This window comes from Microcebus murinus, chromosome 21 (assembly GCF_040939455.1).
Source record: "Microcebus murinus isolate Inina chromosome 21, M.murinus_Inina_mat1.0, whole genome shotgun sequence".
In the NCBI taxonomy this organism is placed as follows: domain Eukaryota; kingdom Metazoa; phylum Chordata; class Mammalia; order Primates; family Cheirogaleidae; genus Microcebus; species Microcebus murinus.
Window position 1 is genome coordinate 1,570,036 of NC_134124.1, and position 20,342 is coordinate 1,590,377.

The 20,342-nt window shown below is 34.8% G+C and overlaps 1 protein-coding gene across 5 annotated transcripts in view; it reads right to left on the minus strand.

Annotated features, from left to right (window-relative positions):
• The window catches only part of FNIP1 (folliculin interacting protein 1), a 102,434-nt gene that overhangs the window by 41,354 nt on the left and 40,738 nt on the right, over positions 1–20,342 (minus strand). For 3 of the 5 annotated variants that reach the window (XM_075995995.1, XM_075995994.1, XM_075995992.1), the window contains exons 2-7: positions 18,472–18,598; positions 13,462–13,596; positions 8,503–8,603; positions 8,168–8,242; positions 6,424–6,515; positions 518–601 (exon numbers count right to left, since the gene is read on the minus strand). In XM_075995995.1, coding sequence (XP_075852110.1) covers positions 518–601; positions 6,424–6,515; positions 8,168–8,242; positions 8,503–8,603; positions 13,462–13,596; positions 18,472–18,598 — 614 coding nt within the window. The remainder of the gene's footprint in view (positions 1–517; positions 602–6,423; positions 6,516–8,167; positions 8,243–8,502; positions 8,604–13,461; positions 13,597–18,471; positions 18,599–20,342) is intronic. The other 2 variants (XM_075995996.1, XM_075995993.1) reach the window with 1 other exon arrangement.

Below are 20,342 nucleotides of genomic sequence, written 5' to 3' on the forward strand. Positions count from 1 at the left end.
AACAAATATACACCTATATGCCTTTTCTAGAGCATTATAATCATGCTTGTTCATCTAAATTTTAGCTCCAAGAAAACTGTTCATATGGAACAGTGTAGACCAGAAATTTCACAATAACAACAAGACTGGATATTTTCTGTAATTGGTGAACTACGGTACAAAAGCTACTCAGCCATGGAAACAAGACAGTGTCACAATAAAAATTCCAAGTGGTATAATAATAAATAGTGTTCAGACTAAATTTTGATTTGGGATTCTAAAGTTAAAATCATTATGACATAATCAGATAAAGGACAAACTGAAATTTCATGAAAATGTCAATTCTGATAATTCAGTTTCTGGAAACTTTAAGAATATATTCAATAGGAAGGAATTCAGTTTTTATACTTCCTGAGAAATGCTTTCTTAACTGCAACCTCCCCAGCTGTGTTCATCTACTCTCTTGTTTCCATAGCTTAGCTATAGAATCTAGCCACTGGGCACACCGACTAGTCTACCCACACAGCACATGGCAAACCTGCAAAGAAAGAGGCGCTCCTGATCAGACGGAGCGGACCCTGTTCAGAGAACGCCCGCCTGGGGCTGCAGAACTGTGCAAGACCTACATGGCAAAAATGTAAAACACACATGAAAGAGGACTGTTAGAGAAGCCACAATGCGTCAGGAAAAAAAGGTGAGCTAAGGCAGCACAAGAGCAGACCAACAGATAGGGATGAAAACTTTTAAACTAAGTAAGAATAATTCAAGCTGGCTTCCTTTTTTAGAAATAGGATGGTCCTCCTTTGGTTTATGTCAAACATCAATTTCATGCCTATTCATTAATAAAGCCATATATAATGAATAGAAATAAGCTTCTGTTATACAAGGTAAAAATTATTTTAAATGTTCAACCATTTCTAATCTAAAACAATGTTTTTAAGATTCAAAAAAGCACAATTGTGTTATTTATATAATTTAGTATTTGCAGATAAATTCACCTTTTAAAAAGTTAGTTTTAAGATTACAGTATTCTCCTACAATTGCAGTAGGGAGAAAACCACCAAAGCACTTGGCACACAACATAGAACAAGGAGCAAAAACAGAAAAAATATCTTATTGATAAATTAAAAGTTGTTTTTTCTAATCTAGTCGTAAGTTAAAAAGTAATGAAAGAGCCAAGGTTCCCAGACCAAGAGTCGGCCACTAAGGAAGCAGGAAGCTGGCGCAGCCCAGAGGGCCAGACTCCTAGCTGTCCAAGAGAAGTGGCTGCCACACTAGACCAAGAGAAGGTCACAACAATCTGAAGACCCAAAAGGAACATTATAGCTTGGAAGCAGGCAGCTGGGTTACCTGTTAGTTATGCTTAATCAAGATAGTCTACATAGCCATGTAGGGATTTACCTAGGATAGAATGGAGGCTTTCTCTTTTAAAAAGTAACACTGTATTTTTCAAATTGCTAACAGATATTACTTTTCTGTAATAAAAATTTCTATAATTAGAGTGCATGTGTAGCAATCCTTTCATGTCTCAATGGTCATCACTTTCTTCAATTTTCCCTAGCTTACATTCTCTAGTTACTTCAAAATTTATCTATTTCCTTAAACTCCTCCCCTACCCACCTCTTCCTTACTCTCAGCCTATGATTTTGTTTCCTACAGAATGCACATGCATATATGTGCATACACATAGAATAATTTATCATATTGGGACCCTCTTTCTCCTACTATCCCACCTCCAAACTTACTCAAATTCTCACCCATCTTTGCCTCCTTCCTGCCTAACCAGTAATAATAGATGTTATTCAAGATGTGCTAGGGACTTAGTACAAAATCCTGAGAGGTCCTTCTCTCCCTTCCAAAGTTAACTCTAAGACCTCTCATTCTCCTTCAAAAACCTCCTTCTACCAATTATCCCCTCTACCGTTAATTTCATCCTCTTTATAACTTCCTTCTTCCACGAACATTTAAACACAGTTTAAATGTTTAAACACATTTAAACACAGTTTAAACTCTCTTCCACTTTTCCTCCATATAGCTAATCCTATAGTTCGGCAGTTCTCAAATGTGGTCCAAGGACCCCTGGGGGTCTCTGAGACTCTTTCAGGGGTCTGTAAAGTTTTCCATCTTCCAACTATGTATCTCTGTGAATAACGAGTTTCTTAACACATCTCAGTCAAAATAACATATCACAAAAAACTGAATACAGAAGCAGATGTGAGAATCCAGTTGTCTTCTACTAAGCCAGACATTAAAGAGACTTGCAAAAAGGTAAAAAAATGCTACTCCTTTTACTTTTTTTTGCACCTTGGAAAACTGTCATTTCACAAAATATGTTTTTATGTTAACACGAAAGGGATTATTAGTGTTATTTTTAAATTACTATTTTTAAATGTTCAGTTTTAATTCCTAATACAGTATATATCAATAAATGTAACCCTTATAACCCTTATGTAACCCAATAAATGTAACCCACATAAACAAAAGTTCTTTGAAGTCCTTAATAATTTCTAAGGGTGGAAAGGTCCTGATATGAAAAAATTTGAGAACCACTGCTTGTATCTTGGATAAAAGACTTGAGTTGAGGTCTCCAGAATTGAGTCTCTCCTCAATTCTGGCTTCTGTTCTCCCCATGAATCTGCTCATCGAGGCCACCAAAAGTCTTCCTGTTTCTCAATGCAGTCCAAAATATCTTATATTACTTTACAACAGTATTTGATGCTGACTACATTATACTATAAACTTTATTCCTTCAGTTCCCATAACACACTCTGTAGTTTGCTTTTCTCAGTCTCCTTTGTGTGCTACTTCTACTACCCCTTCTTTAAAGCCAGTATTTCCCAGGGTTCCTTCTTCAACAATCTTTCCTTCTCACTGTTTACATTTCCTAGGTCATTTCATCTATGTCTATACTTTTAATTATCATTTATGTGCTGAGAATTCTCAAATCCATGGCAGATACAGCTAACCACCAAACAAAAGACTTGTGTTCCTCTTTCCATATTATGAAGTAGCCCTGGGAAGCAGCTGCCCAGCCAAGGACCATATTTCTCAAATATTCTTTAAATGCAGGTGGATACATATGATTAAGTCACCCCCAACAGCATATGAACAAAAGTGGTATGTGTCACTTTCAGGCTAATTATAAAGAGGACATGCCTTCTCCTATAATCATTCCCTTTCTATTAGCTTGCTGCAGCTAAGCACAATCCTAGAAGCCCAAATGTTGAAGATGGTAGAACACAAAGAAGGAAGGAGACTGGACTTCTGAAACATTGCTCAGAGAACTATTCACCAATGAGAAACAACCTTTTGTACTTTATATGAGGGAGACAAAACTTCTATTGCTTTTAAATTATTGAATATTCACCAGTTTTTATGTTAAAGTAGCTATACCTATCTATCTAACTAACTATAATGGATATCTTCGCTTGGATTTCCTAATACTTCTAAACATGCCTAAAACTAAAATCCTCAAATCCAAGTTCTTCTATTCCTCTCAGTGACTGACACTACTATCCATGCAATTACACAGATAGCAAGTGCCAAACTCGAGTCCTCCTTTTCCCTCACCTCTTCTATCTAATCAGCTAATCCTGTCCACTCTATTTGCCCTTAATGAATGTCTCAACAATTCTCTCTCCCTACATCTTACTCTAGGTCAACCACCGTTTGCTACTTGGACTGCCATGAGTAGTCTTCTACTACAGGCCTTTTCTACCTGTCACTTGCTCACTTGAATCCATTCCCACTGCAGTTAGAATATGTTTTTGCAGATATAAATCTAATCTGATCATATTGCTATATTCTGAAAACCCCTCTGTGGTGGCCCTGAGAATATATCTCAAAAGATCTCCAACTACAAAAAGTGTAACTGACCAAGAACTCCAGCTGCTATGTTCTGAAATCCATTGCCACATCTGTGCCAGGTCACATAGTTGATAGGCTGCTCCTAGGCAACAGCTAATGCAGCAGGGGATACTAAGGCAGGCCCATTTTGGGGCAACATGGGACACTTCCGATAAACAACTCTGACTCAAAGACTTCCCAGTGGCCTCCCTAAACCTCCTTAGAACTGTATGGCAGGCTGGACGCTTCCACTATATCTTCTATCCCTCTCTCCTTCACTCAGGGTCAGACCTTATCACAGCTGGATGGGTCTCTCAGCCTCTCCCAGCTCTCTCCTCATTTTCTTTCACATAGTCATTCCCTCAATAATATCCCTGCATGTTTAATCCTGTCTTGGCACTTGTCAAAAAACAGGTGGAGGACCCAAACTAACATACCTTCACTGGTATCTAACTGCACAAGGCATAAATCAAACTTCCTCACAATGGTCCCAATGTCCTTTGTAATCTGACTCTTACTCAATTCTTTATTTTTTTTCATTTCCTTTACTCCTTTACTCTGCTCCATCTTCACTGATTTATTCACATTCTTTCCATACTGTATGATCTCTTGCCACTAGGTCTGTGTATTAATATATACTACTATTTCTTCTTGGAACATTTCTTTCTCCAACTATCTGACTAATCCTTCAGGCTTAGGCCTCACATCTTCAAGGAAATCTTCCTTGATTCTCCAGGATTGAATTAGGTGCTTCTCCTCATTTCTGTAGTTTGTTAAATGAATTAATTTTCCACTCTATATTGAAACAGAGAATGAGTATACCTAGCCACTTTAGTGTAATTTACCTTTATAAGTGATAATGGAATTGTTAAAATGAACAGCTTTTAATAAGCACCTGGAGCTTTGAAAAGTATCAAATTATAAAGAAAAAGTATTGTCACATTTTTACTTTGTTACAATCAATGAAGCAATCAAATGAGCTAAGGAAAACCAGAACTTTTATTTCTCTATAAAACACACACACTATTAAAGTACATGCCTAATACTGTGACTAGCTCACAGTAATAGGTGCTTAATAAATGAATGCTCATTTGAATAAACACAAACTATTTAAAAAATTAACAGAATGTTATACTGCTCAAGTTAAAAGACACCGCTGTAATCCTAGCTCTTTGGGAGGCCGAGGCGGGCGGATTGTTTGAGCTTAGGAGTTCGAAACCAACCTGAGCAAGAGTGAGACCCTGTTTCTACTATAAATATAAAGAAATTAATTGGCCAACTAATATATTTAGAAAAAATTAGCCGGGCATGGTGGTGCATGCCCGCAGTCCCAGCTACTTGGGAGGCTGAGGCAGCAGGATCGCTTGAGCCCAGGAGTTAGAAGTTGCTGTGAGCCAGGTTGATGCCACGCACTCACTGTAGCCTGGGCAACAAAGTGAGACTCATCTCAAAAAAAAAGCTGTTTTCTACTAATACATATAATGATTTTTTATTAAAATTAATTATACTAAGCTTAGACATGGAATCTTAAGAAAAAATAAATAAATAAAATAAAATTAATTATAGGCCGGGCACAGTGACTCACACCTGTAATCCTAGCACTCTGGGAGGCCAAGGTGGCCGGATTGCTCAAGGTCAGGAGTTCGAGACCAGCCTGAGCAAGAGTAAGACCTCCATCTCTACTAAAAAAATAGAAACAAATTAATTGGCCAACTAAAAATATATAGAAAATATTAGCCAGGCGTGGTGGCGCATGCCTGTAGTCCCAGTTGAGGCAGGAGGATTGCTTGAGCCCAGGAGTTTGAGGTTGCTGTGAGCTAGGCTGATGCCACAGCACTCTCCCCAGGGCAACAGAGTGAGACTTTGTCTCAAAAAAAAAAAAAAAATTAATTATAAATAAAAGTTATTACTAAACTGGCAATGAGAGAAATATTCATACTATTCTAACTGCTGTTCACTCCCTGGACTACTACAGGTCTCTAAGTACTAGAAATGCTGTCAGCAAGAATTTAGTTGAGCCTTCTAGAACATACGACCAGAAAATGTAGGAACAGTTTGTCACTTTAAAATGTTGACCTTATATAACAACAATTAGCCAACCAAATTACTAAATAAGCTGTAATTCTAATAAATCTTTTAAGGAACATCAAATTTGAGTGTCTGATCATTTAAATTATAGGTCACAAAAATGTGCATGGGTAGGGAAGAGGAGCTAGAAAGGTGTTGTATCAGTCTTCCTTAGCTGAAATAGTCAAGAGAACTAGCTAGGACTTTTCACCTTAATGACAGTACCTTTCAAAGATGCATGAAATTTAAAAACAAAAAACAATGAAGACAAATTAGATACATCTTCAGCAGTTCTTTTTCAGATACAAAATAAATATTGTTTTCAAATGTATTAAAAGTATGTCTTCAAATAATATGTTATACATAATTATAATTTAAATGGCTTTTCCAATTATAGTAATAAAATTCTCTGGTATTATAACAGACATGCATCATTAAAAAATAACTTCAAACTCTCGTTATACTATTAACATTTATTAAACTTTTTTTTCTTCGGCATATTATGGGGGCAAAATCAAAGGAATCATTTACCTATATTACCAAGTAGTCCATTAATAACTGTGTTATTATCAGCCTTTAATGTATTATTGTCTTGATTGATAAATTCAAGACTGTCTTGTAGCCTATGGAAAGGGAGAAAAAAATAAATTAATACCAAATTCATTTTATAGTTTAATGGCAATTCTTTTGCATTCCAATGAAATTTTAAGTACAAAACAGTTTTTCCCTATTAGCACTATAAGCTAATTAACATAAATCATCTAAATCATAGATTGGCAAACTATAACCTGAGCACCAAATCTGGCCTGCTGCCTCCTTTTGTAAATAAAGTTTTATTGGAACACAGCCATGCCTGTTCACTTATGTACTGTCTAGGGCTGCTCTGATACTGCAATGCTGAGAAACTATAACACACTGGTTCACAAAGCTGAAAATATTTACTAACTGCCCCTTTAAAGAAGAAAGCTGCTGATCTTGATTTAAATTACAAGCAAGATTTCCCCTCATATTCTGGATCTGAAAATATTTTCTAAACATCTGGAGGAGGGGAAAAGGGGGAGAAAGAGAAGGGGGAGAATGATCATCAACCAAATATCCAAAAACTAACTTCAGTTAACATATTAAAAGTGACCTATATTACTTTTTCTAGTGAATCTTTCAGGATAACAAAACTAAAATTACTTAATGCCTTTAGTGCAAAGTGTCCTTTCTAGAGATTTTAGAATTATCAGTTAGAACTTAGAAAAGATGAAGAAACTGAGGTGATTATCAGCTAAAATCAGTGATTCTAATATGTAGAATCTCTATTTCTATTTTAGTATTAAACTTTTAGTATTTTAGTATTAAACAAAAATACTAATTAAGAATTAGTATTTTTGGCATCAAGATATTTTTTAAGCATCCATAATTTTTTAAAGAACATCTCCCCCTTTCCTTCTTTCCTAAAAGAAAAGTAAAAAAGAGCTATATATATTAGAAAAGAGCTATATGTATTAGCTATATGTATTAGAGCTATATGTATTACCTCATAAAACTTCTCAGAAGAGAAGTTTAAGGCATTAACAAGTAACGGAGGCACAAGAGAATTCCTGTAGTCTAAGAGTAGGTTCCTGTTGCCTCCTGCTGTCTGACCTTGGGTTACCCTGAGGGACACTGGCTAGCCAGTGAGCCCTGTCTGACAAGGCACCTGCACAATCACCCCTGGAGTGTGCTACTCCCTAGCCCTCGCCCCAGTACCTCATTTACCAGGCTCTGGCATGTGGCCCATGATCCTGAAACTAGGTTTGCCCTTGTTTCAGAGCAAATCTTGGCATTTTAATCGTGGCATTAACAGCTTATAATACTTCTATGGTTATTATTAAATATCTATATATTTTTTATATATATAACATAATGTATAATACCCATCTGGCTAACCTACACCATTCCTGTCTGCAAGGTTAACTGCAACGGATCTGAAAACTGAAGAGCACAGCCCTGCAGATACTAACTCAGCACAGCACTGTAAGACTGAACATCAGCCTGTCAGTCCAAAATGGAAATGCATTCAACACTACTTTCAGATACAGCTTCCAGCAAATTAAAGAAACAGAAACCACATCTCCTGTTTTTCAACTAAACTCAATTGAGAATGAAATCTGGTCTCTATGAACGTCTGAATTTAAGGGGAAGTAGAAAGTCTGAATGTGTGCTGCAATTCTAAAAGCAGTTTGTTAGTTTTACACTTTGCGTCTCTACAATAATCCATTGTCCCCCTGCATCCATAAGCACTTACGTATTGAGACTTCCACAGATGCTGCTGCCAGTCCGTGCAGTAAATACTTTGCTGAGCATGAGCTGTGGAGGGGAACTATGATGGAAAAGAGGTCATGAGAGATCAAAACTAAAACATAATGTCTGTTTTGATTTATTATGAATAAAATTTATAAGTCACAGAGATTTCACAGCATAGTTACAAGAGCCATGAAGTAGCATTAAAATCACAGATCATCATAAATTGAGTATCTGAAGTGCTTAATCTGAGTAAAGACCATATGAAATTCTCTCATGTTCAAAAAAATTGAATATCTAAAAAGGGATTCATTAAAAACAATTCAGAAAAACTCTCACCGAATCTGATGAATTTTTAAGGTAGATCCTTTGTAGCTCATTGCTACTGAGCCAAACATCATCTCTCCAAGCATATTGGCATCAGAAGAGCATCGAGAACCCTAAACAATAACCATACGTTAATAAAATTTCAGAAATTAAGACTTTATGACTATTTCATATATTGATTTTTATTAAAAATTCCTTTGCTACAGCTATTCTACATTAAGGGTTTTAATTCTACATTATATACACTGTTTTGCAACTTGATTTTCTTCATTTTACAATGTCTCGTTGGACTAACCATTTTTTGTTGTTGTAATACATAAATTTAACTTAATCTTTTTAAGACCTGCATAGTATTTTACAATATGGAAATACCACAGTTCCTCAGACTGGTTCCCTTTACTGAAGGGCATATAGGTCACTTTCAAGTTTTTGGTATTACCTATATAACATGCAAATGAACATTCTTAACCACATCTTATGCATGTATATGCAATGTTAATCCAGGACAGATAATAACAAGCAGAATTCACTGACTATACAGAATAATTTTTACTACTCCTATTATTCAAAAGAGGTACCCACAAAGGGGACAGTTTATATCTATTTTGCATTTTTTAAAAATAAGACTTATTTGCGATGTACAGATTCAATGCAATCCCTATCAAAATTCTAATGGTTCTTAGGCTATTTATTTAGAGCGAAAAAAAAAATCCTAATGGCATTTTTTACAAAAATAGGAAAACATTCTAAAATTCATATGAAACCACAAAAGGCCACGATTAGCTAAATCAACCTCGAGAAAGACTAAGCTGGAGGCATCACACTTTCTGATTTCAAACTATATTACAAAGCTACAGTAATCAAATCAGTAAGATACTGTCATTAAGACAAACATATGGACCAATGGAACACAAGACAGCCCAGAAATAAATCCACATTTATACAGCCAACTGATCTTCAAGAAGGGTGCTAAGAATAAACAGTGAGGAAAGAATACTCTCTTCAACCAATGCTGCTGGGAAAACTGGATATACACATGCAAAAGATTAAAATAGGACCCTTACACAATACATAAAAATAAACTCAGAATGGATTAAAGGCATAAATAAAATACTGAAACTATAAAACTCTTAGATGAAAACAGAAGAAAAACTTGCCAACACTGGAGTTGGCAATAGTTTCATGGCTATGATACCAAAAGCACAGGCAACAAAAGTAAAAATAGACAAGTAGGACTACATATCAACCTAAAACATTTCTTCACAGCAAATAAAATCGAGAGGATAAAAAGGCAACCTACATTCTCTGGTGCAATGGGGTAAGAGAAAAAAAAGAAGAAAAAAAAAAAAAAGGCAACCTACAGAATGGGAAAAAACATGTGCAAACCATATATCTGATAAGGGATTGATCTCCAAAATATACAAGGAACTCCTAGAACTCTACAGTAAAAAACTAATAGTGCAGTTAAGAACTTTAATAAACATTTCTTCAAAGAAGACATACAAATGGCCAAAAGATGTAGGAAAAATGTTCAATGTTACAATTATCAGGAGAAATGCAAATCAAAACCATAAGATATCACCTCACACCTTGTCAGGTTAGCTATTATTAAAAAAAAAAAAAAAAAACAAATAACAACAAAGGCTGGTGAGGATGTGGAGAAACTGGAACCCCTACAAGTTGTTGGTGGGAATGCAAAATGGTGCAGACACTATGGAAAACGGTATGGCAATTCCTCAAAAAATTAAAACTACAACTACCATGTGATCCAGCAATCCCACTTCTGGGCATTTATCCAAAAAGAACTGAAATCAAAATCTCAAAGAGGTATTAGTACTCTGATGTTCATTGCAGCACTGTTCACAATAGCTAAGATGTAAAAATAACCCTAAATGTTAATTAACAGATGAATGGAAAAACAAAATGTGTTATATACATACAATGGAACACTATTCATCCTTAAAAAAGAAAATTCTGCAACATGTGACAACATGGATGAATCTTAAGGACATCATGCTAAGCGGAATATGCTAGCCACAGAAAGACAAATACTATATGATCCATTTATATGAGGTATCTAAAATAGTCAAATTCACAGTATCAAAGAGTAGAATAGTAGTTTATCAGGGGCTGGGGCAAGGGGGAAATGGGGAGTTACTAATCAGTATTAAATTTCAGTCAAACAATCTAAATAAGCTATAGAGATCTACACTATACAACATTGTACCTACAGTCAACAATAATGTATTATACACTTAAAAATTTAAGAGGATAGATCTCATATTAAGTGTTCTTACCATAATTTTTTTTAAAGACTCATGTGAAATAATAGAATGTTTTGTTTTCACAAAACCTCTTGATTAAAGAGTTATTCCTTTCCATTATTCTTTTTCTTCACAGGAGTCAGAAAATAGCTAAAGACTGAGCTTATCCATTTAGGTACTAGATACCATGGCAAATATCACTAATTTCCTACCAAATATCTGTTGTCTCCTTCTCCCTTATTTTTTGAAGCCCAATTTATTTCAGGGCACCAACATGCCAACTGAAAACACTGAACTTGACAACCTCATTTGAAGATGGGAGATTTAGTCATTTCTCTACTTAAAGAGTTGAACTAATGATTGGAGTAGCAGTTTTCTTATCTTTGGGATTTGGTTAAGATCAAATTTTCATTTCAAGCCACAGTGCTTTGGGAACAACATTTCAGAAACACAGTAGAATAATATTTTTAGTAATAAAGTAGTTTTGCTTTGTTTTATCTTTAAGATCAATGCCAATCTTACTTGGCAACCTAAATTACTTCAGGCTAGTGACAGAGATGAGAGCCTTCCCTTATGAGCTCATTTTTTCCTAACTCTACTGTTATTTTGACTAAAATTATTGTTTCTTATATCAAGCAACCTATGTAAATTTAAATGTCAAGACATTTATAGATTTTTACTACTTTACAAAGAAAATAATCCTAACAAAAAAATACAATAAAAATAAATTGCTCTTTGAATTTTATGAGACTGTATAATTTGCTATTAAGGTTTTCTTTGCCAACTCAAACATATACCAAATAGTTATCATTAATGTCACAGGCATGTTAGGTATTTTAAAGTGACACAATCCACAGTAAAGGTTACAATTAAAGTATAAAGTGCTATTAGCATTGCAGCCTCTTTTAAATGTCTAATTTCAAAGGTCTATTCTTTCCAAGTACTCATTGCTGAATGCTAGCAATCTGTTACAAACTGTCACTCAAAGACAATGTTCTAGCTACCTGAAATCATATTTTATCAAGTGTTGTGAGCTATGCTACAATAATTTGATGCTTCCTTGCTAAAAAATCAAATCTCTAGGGATTCAGATGGAAAATGATATTATAATCACTCAATGCTTCAGGATTTCTACCATCTGGATCAGTTTGCTAATATTTATTTTTAACTACATATATATATATAAGAAAGGTAAGTCTGCAAAACTGATCAAATTAGAAAACTCCACAAACTGTGCAAAGTGGCATAACTCATGATGGTGTTAATGGCAGAGCACTATTAACAATTTCTTAAGCTATTGTGCCTAAGATGGAGGAGGAACAGAAGAAAGCATCCAACATCTGGACTTTTGGTAATTTCAGACTCCTTTCACACATACTGTCCTACTGATAAAGTATTAGGATCAATTTCCATCAAAATATAAAGTCATGGCCGGGCGTGGTGGCTCATGCCTGTAATCCTAGCTCTCTGGGAGGCCAAGGCAGGCGGATTGCTCAAGGTCAGGAGTTCGAAACCAGCCTGAGCAAGAGCGAGACCCCGTCTCTACTATAAATAGAAATAAATTAATTGGCCAACTAATATATGTAGAAAAAATTAGCCAGGCATGGTGGTGCATGCCTGTAGTCCCAGCTACTCGGGAGGCTGAGGCAGCAGGATTGCTTGAGCCCAGGAGTTTGAGGTTGCTGTGAGCTAGGCTGACGCCACGGCACTCACTCTAGCTGGGGCAACAAAGTGAGACTCTGTCTCAAAAAAATAATAAATAAAAAAATAAATACAAAGTAATTACAAATAATTTAAATACTCCAAATTCTATTTTGGTATTGCTAAATATAAAATACTTGTGATTCATGCCAACATAAATAATACAAATAAATTTGCATCAAATGACATTTGCTTAGCATGCAACCACTGTTCTTACTAGATTTATAGAGAAGTTCTTACGTAGTTACAGATTTGATTAACTCTGTATTTTAAAAGAAGAGTCATATCACTTGTTGAAAAATAAAACTGCATTTCTGATTGTGTATGCTTCCATACATACTCTAATTTCATAATACGGGCCGGGCGCTGTGGCTCACGCCTGTAATCCTAGCTCTTGGGAGGCCGAGGCGGGCGGATTGCTCAAGGTCAGGAGTTCAAAACCAGCCTGAGCAAGAGCGAGACCCCGTCTCTACTATAAATAGAAAGAAATTAATTGGCCAACTGATATATATATAAAAAATTAGCCGGGCATGGTGGCGCATGCCTGTAGTCCCAGCTACTCGGGAGGCTGAGGCAGAAGGATCACTCAAGCCCAGGAGTTTGAGGTTGCTGTGAGCTAGGCTGACGCCACGGCACTCACTCTAGCCTGGACAACAAAGCGAGACTCTGTCTCAAAAAAAAAAAAAAAAAAAAAAATTTCATAATACAACTGTATATTTATCTTCATATTTCAATAATGAAAAAGTATATAATAAATTATTCTGATGCCCAATAAATCTGAATTGGGAAATAAAAGGAGAAAATAAAATACTCCTGCTATCTATTCCCACAGCTTTCTTCCCCATCCTAAGATTTATCAAAGTCATAAACTTACTTGTTTAATTATCTATCCCTCCAGCTTCAATGTAAGATCTAGGAAGATAAGAACTAATCACTATTATATCCTCTGTCCCTATGATGGTGCTCAAAATATTTATAAATGAATAAATGACATCAATGATCTTACCTGATACTTAGGACACTGATCTTTTATATCAGAAGATGAAGTCAAAGAACTATCTAAAGAGGAAGAACTGTCTCCTCCAGGTTTTAGTTGGCAGCATTTCCCAAAGACTTTCACTTGAGCATCACTACAGAGCTTCTGAAACACAAAGAATAGTCCCAATTCATATCTGAACATTTTCACCATATAAAAATTTAATCACAGTATAGAAACCTTTAGAAAAACCATAGATGAAATAACTCAAAATAATATAACCTTAATATAATGACTAATTTGCATTTTCCTGTATCTCCTCCAGTAATGCCTTCTATTCTTTGTCTCATAACTATAATATTTGTGGAGTTTGTATTGTACTTTTCTTACCAACATTATTAAATCATGGGAATTTTTCTATATTACCATGGTCTACACAATGTTCAATACCGACAATATACTGCAGCAGTTTTCAAATTATTTGGTATCAAAACTCCTTCATCCTCTTACAAATTATTGATGATCCCAAGAGCCTTTTGTTTATGTTAGTTATATCTATCAGTATTTTCCCATCTAAGAATTTAAAACTGTAAATGACTTAAAACATTTATTAATTCATTTAAATATAATAAACCTATCATAAGTTAATATAAATAAACTTGTTATGAAAAATTAACTATTTTTTCTGGGGAGAAATGTAGGAGAGGAGAAATGCAAATGAGACTTTTATATCTTTTTTTTTTTTTTTTTTTTGAGACAGAGTCTCACTTGTTGCCCAGGCTAGAGTGAGTGCCGTGGCATCAGCCTAGCTCACAGCAACCTCAAACTCCTGGGCTCAAGCAATCCTCCTGCCTCAGCCTCCCGAGTAGCTGGGACTACAGGCATGCGCCACCATGCCCGGCTAATTTTTTCTATATATATTAGTTGGCCAATTAATTTCTTTCTATTTATAGTAGAGACGAGGTCTCACTCTTGCTCAGGCTGGTTTCGAACTCCTGACCTTGAGCAATCCGCCCGTCTCGGCCTCCCAGAGAGCTAGGATTACAGGCGTGAGCCACCGCGCCCGGCCTCGGCTAATTTTTTTTATATATATATCAGTTGGCCAATTATTTTTCTTTTTCTTTCTATTTATAGTAGAGACGGGGTCTCGCTCTTGCTCAGGCTGGTTTTTTTTTTTTTTTTTTTTTTTTTTTGAGACAGAGTCTCACTTTGTTGCCCAGGCTAGAGTGAGTGCCGTGGCGTCAGCCTGGCTCACAGGAACCTGATCTCCGGGGCTCAGCAATCCTACTGCCTCAGCCTCCCGAGTAGCTGGGACTACAAGCATGCGCCACCATGCCCGGCTAATTTTTTTTTGTATATATATTTTTAGTTGGTCAATTAATTTCTTTCTATTTTTGGTAGAGACGGGGTCTCGCTCAGGCTGGTTTCGAACTCCTGACCTTGAGCAATCCGCCCGCCTCGGCCTCCCAAAGTGCTAGGATTACAGGCGTGAGCCACCGTGCCCGGCCTCAGGCTGGTTTTGAACTCCTGACCTTGAGCAATCCACCCGCCTCGGCCTCCCAGAGAGCTAGGATTACAGGCGTGAGCCACCGCGCCGGGTGAGACTTTTATATCTTACTATACACACATATAAATGTGTTTTCCCAGGTTGCCATTTATCTTTGAACTTTGCTTATGGTGTGGTTTTCTGTTTGTTTTTGCTTTGTTTATACCATGCAAGTTGCTTTATTTTATTAACCTGGCTGTGAATTTATCAATCTTTTACTCTATGATTTCTGGGCATTAAGTTATAGCTAGAAAGGTCTTCACTCCACAGATATATAGAAACTCATATTTTCTTTTATGTTATAGTTTTTTAAATATTTAAGTGCTTGATATACTTGGTTTTATCCTGATGTACAGTATGAGATATGAATCCAAATTCATCTTTCTTCCAAAAAGGCTAATTGTCTCAATATCATTTATTAATCTTTACCCTATTGATATAAGATGATGCCTTTATCATATACCCAAATTTCTACATGTATTTGGATCTACTTCTGATCCTGTATTTTGTTCCATTAGTCTAGCTGTCTATTCATATGCTAATAACACACTGTTTTAGATATTGATACTATACAGTGTACTTTCAAATTTGGGAGGGCTAGCTCATTTTCACTGACCTTTTTTAGAGTTTTCCAACCAACTGCTACTAAATTTTTTCCATTTGAACTTTAGAATCTGTTACCTTGTTCCAGACACCACCACCCCCTCCATAAAAATATAATAAGGATGGCATTTTTATTGGGATATCATTATTTTACAAAGCAACTTAAAAAACCGACAACTTTATGATGCTGAGTATTACCCAAGAATATATTTTGCCTTTCCATTTGTGAAAGTAAGCTTTTATGTCCCTAAGGAGACTTTAAAAGTTCTAAACGTATAGGTTTTTTTAAGCTTATGCATAGGCATTTTGTCATTCTAATTGCTATTTTTAAAGGGGGTCTTCACATCTTCTAACTGGAAGTTATTTGTATATATTGAGCTTACCGATTTTTGTATATTAACTTTAAATCCAATTACCTGTCTCTGCTTTATCTATGATAAATGAATATACATACAGAGATATTAAATAATGTTCTCTGTTTTATATTTTTTTTTCTGGTTTTTGGTATCAGAGTATACGAACTGATGCACAAAAAGTTTTTGAAAGCTTCAACGCCCAAATCCTTTGTTCCAAATTTGATATAATTAAGACTCAACTATACTATTAGCAGTGCATAATGCTTCAGAGTGTATAAAACTCTCAAATCTTAAAATTTCTATTTTAATCTTACCAAAGTTATATGAAGGTACAGATGTACCACTTTATCCTTGTATATAATCAATGAAAGATTTGAATGCCCATATAACCTCACTAGGAACTCACAAAAAGCATATTATTATTGACACAAAAACAATGTCTATGATAAGGACAGTAACATGATAAAATCACAACAGATCGATTCGGTTACATCATTATTTAAATAAACTGCTTCTTAACATTTTTTTATAAACATGAGATGGTCCTTTTTTAAGATCATTGAACATATTCACTTTAATCAGGTTTTACAGTTCAACTGTCATTTTTCATAGAATATAACAGAGCTAGAAAACATATCTTCTGAGAAAGCTTTTGATTAATATTTTATTATTTATTAGACATTATTTTGGCATGCAAAGCACTTTTGCTTCTAAAAATCAAACTATTTATATATTATAGTTCACTACGTATAGAATTTAAAATGTAATGAAATACATATGTCTCTCATTTCCTTCCAAACCCATTAAATAAACTCTACATATACAATGTTTGCTTTGCATGGAAATACAAAAACTATTTGCTTATCCTTATAAAATGTTTTCATATTCTTCACAGACAATTCTTTGGTTCATCCAAATGCAGATACAGACCAGTATTCCATTGTTAAATACTGCTTTCCCTCTCAGTCCAGATGAAAGGTACTCAATAAAATTAATTGTGATTTTTGTCATCTTTACAAGGAAAACTATCGTGTGTCTTATACATTTAAAGGTACCTCAATAAGTATTTTTATAACAGCCATTTTTTAATGCTGATAGAGCTTCAAAGTGAGTAAGTCTTATTAATATGGCTTGGATTTAATTAAATACACTCAAATGTATCAAGTGAGCCCACTTTTATGCATTTTCTACTCCTACTTGGCAACTTTCAAATGAAATTTTTAAAAACAATCCTAAAATTCAGATGCAGGCTGATAATAAACTGTTTAAGAAACTTATAGCTATTTCCAAGTTAGAAAAGGTTAATTTCTTTTCGATAAAGAGAACAGAATAAAACAATTTGGTAAACCTCATATTCTAAAGCTTGGCTTTCCATTTGTAATTAATGATGACATGTTCTCAACAATAAAATAGAACTTTTATCAGTAATATTTGTGGTAAATTGTACAGCCAAAATAATATTTATAGTCTTTATTCTCACTTGTAGATTGTTTTAAACTAAGAAGGATGTTTTGAACTAATAAAGAGGAAGGATATGAGAAGTGACTTCAACACTTACTATGGCAGAATAGAATATTGCTGTACAAATATGGTAAAACTGAATGATTTACTTGTATCCAGCAAACTGCTAATGCCCAAACTATTTCATACTTATGTAGGGGCTCAAAATATTGTGTAAGAAGTTCAGAATAACATTTACATCATACAATCCTTCTTTGCCTACGGAGAACCCATATGACTTGAGGTTCCAAGGGTGTAAATACAGGGAAGCAGATTTTTAAAAAATAATTTAAAGAGCCAAACTGTTTGCCATTTGGGGCAAACAATGGGTATTTCAATGTGTTCTATACTGTTCAAAAGGAACACATGAAATCTTCATGAGAGTGTATTTATAAGATCTTACTAAGCTCCCTAGCAGTAATAACAACTGATCAAAATATGTCTTAAGTATTTATCACATGGCAGTAGCAGCAGCAAAGATTACTGCAATCACCTATGTTTTCTTGACCAACCAAGTGGATATCTATGTATTATTGATAAGCAGTGACAAAATATTTCAAAATATGGCACTGAGAGTTAACAAAATAGATGCTCTTGCCATCACTGCAGAGTAAGGGAAAACACGATGGATGAAGGGCTAGAGACTTAACTTGCTTTGACTTTCAGACAAATGATTTCACTTCTTTAGGTTTTCTTTAGGTTTCACTTTCCACAAAATAAGACGTCTCATTTCCATAAAATGAGACGTTTCAACCAGACCCCTTAAAAGGATCCCAATAGCTCTGGGATATCTTACAATATAATCATACAAGTAAATAAACGTCAAACTAAAGTATTCTTTGGCTAGACTGATGAGAAATAATGCAACTGTTTTCTTCTTGAAATAAAATCTCAAAATCAGAACTCTAAATTTTAAAATAACATGGTAAAGATGTTCTATACTGACAAAAGTACCATAGTTGAAATTTTACTCATTCTTTCTTGAATTATTAATATTCAACATTAAATGTCAACCAAGTCAATGATGATGCTCACCGATACGGATATGTCCTCACTTCTTCTCTTAACACTGGAGTCAAACAAGACATTTCTCCCTCTTCTTTCACAGTCTTGATATACAATCAGTCGAATCTGGCTTGGATCAAACTCTGGCAAAGGCCAACTGGAAAGAAAAATAAAGACCCATTAGAATTACTTCAATAAACATTCCACACACATTCTTAGAAATAAAACCTAGACAATCAGAAGCTGTATTATTGCTAGAGCATGTACAGCTGATCTTTATATAAAATATTACTAGTTTAGGCTAAAACTTACAACAATGACACTTTAGATTAAAAAGCAAAACAAAAGCAAAAATGAAATTATTATCTTTTTAAAGCCAGTCAAATTTAGCAATGGGGGTTGCATACCAACTTTAGTGACACTAATGTTAACAAGTCCTGATAACCCATTACCACCAGACCAGCCAAAAAACAAAATTATTTTTATTTAAAAATATAAGTGGCAACTACCTCTTAGTGTATATAAAATAGTCAGCTGTATAAATTTTAAAAAGCTAATAATATATGTAAGTACACTTAATGAAAATATGTGTTGCTGTCATGGCATGGATCTAGATGACATAGTAAGATTAACTCATAGTTTTAGATAGTGTTGTTACTTGTTTCTTCAATATGGAAATGTGAAAACAGAACACTTTGCAATTTAAATAATAGCAAAGGATTTACAAGACAATAAACAAGTAAAAAAAGAACAATCCAATGTAGTAAAAATTCTCATATACTGTTGGTGTGAATCTCTTTAGAAAACAGTCTTTTAAAATTATGTATATACTAAATAGATAAAACCTAGTAAAAAGGAAGCTGATTCCAGCAATTCCACTCCAGAAAAGTTTACCACAATACAAGAATGTTTATAGCAGCACTGTTTTTAATAGCTGAAAATTGAAAACAATTCAAATATTCATCAAGAGTATAATGGGTAAATATATTGTGACATAGGATTATGCAACACTTCACAACAAACACAATGAATGAACTTCAGCTACAGGCAAAAACACGAATAGACCATGAGCAAAAGAAGTCAAACAATCACACACACACACAAATAGCTTTCCATTTACACACAGGTTAAAAACAGGCAAGGTGTTGTCCAGGGATGTATACTCAGCTTTTCTAACTATGAAGGGAAAAAAGGAAGTAAGGGCCTCAAAAACGTAGAGAGTGGTAACCTCTAGGAGTAGGTGGGGCTAAATTGTAAACAGAAATGGACATACCAGGTGGGATTAGGGCAAGGACTATTTTCTGTGTTTTGACTAGATAGGACTTAAATGATCTTAACTTTACAGTATATACATATAAAAAAAGAACACCACATTTGTTTTATACATTTTTATATAAGCATTACAGTGCACAATTGAAAAGATTAATGGGGTGGGTGAGGTAGAGAAGAGAAGGAAAGACAGAAAACAGTGAAATGGAAGGCAGTGAAACTAGTCTGGTAAACTGAACACACCACAAATGACAAAACAGCTGCTAAGAAATGGGAAAACAGACGTGCCAGGAGCTGTCATTAGTTACATCAGGATGAATGGTTGATTCCTCACAATATATCAGGCACAGCTCTTGACTGAGTTCCTTCAGTTTCTTATGAGAACCTTAGTCCTAACCCTATCAATGCATGTGAAACTACTTATAACTGCCAACATAAAATGTCATCATCCCAAATTTTTGACAGAAAATAAAGTTTTAGTTTTAGTAACTCAGGAAGACTTACCCTCAGACATTCAAGCTAAACCAGTAGATCACACTTACTTTGATAACACTGAACTGCTTTCACTAAACTGTGCTATCATATTGTGCAAAGGAAACTATAAAAGAACAGACCGATGTAGGATGAAAATC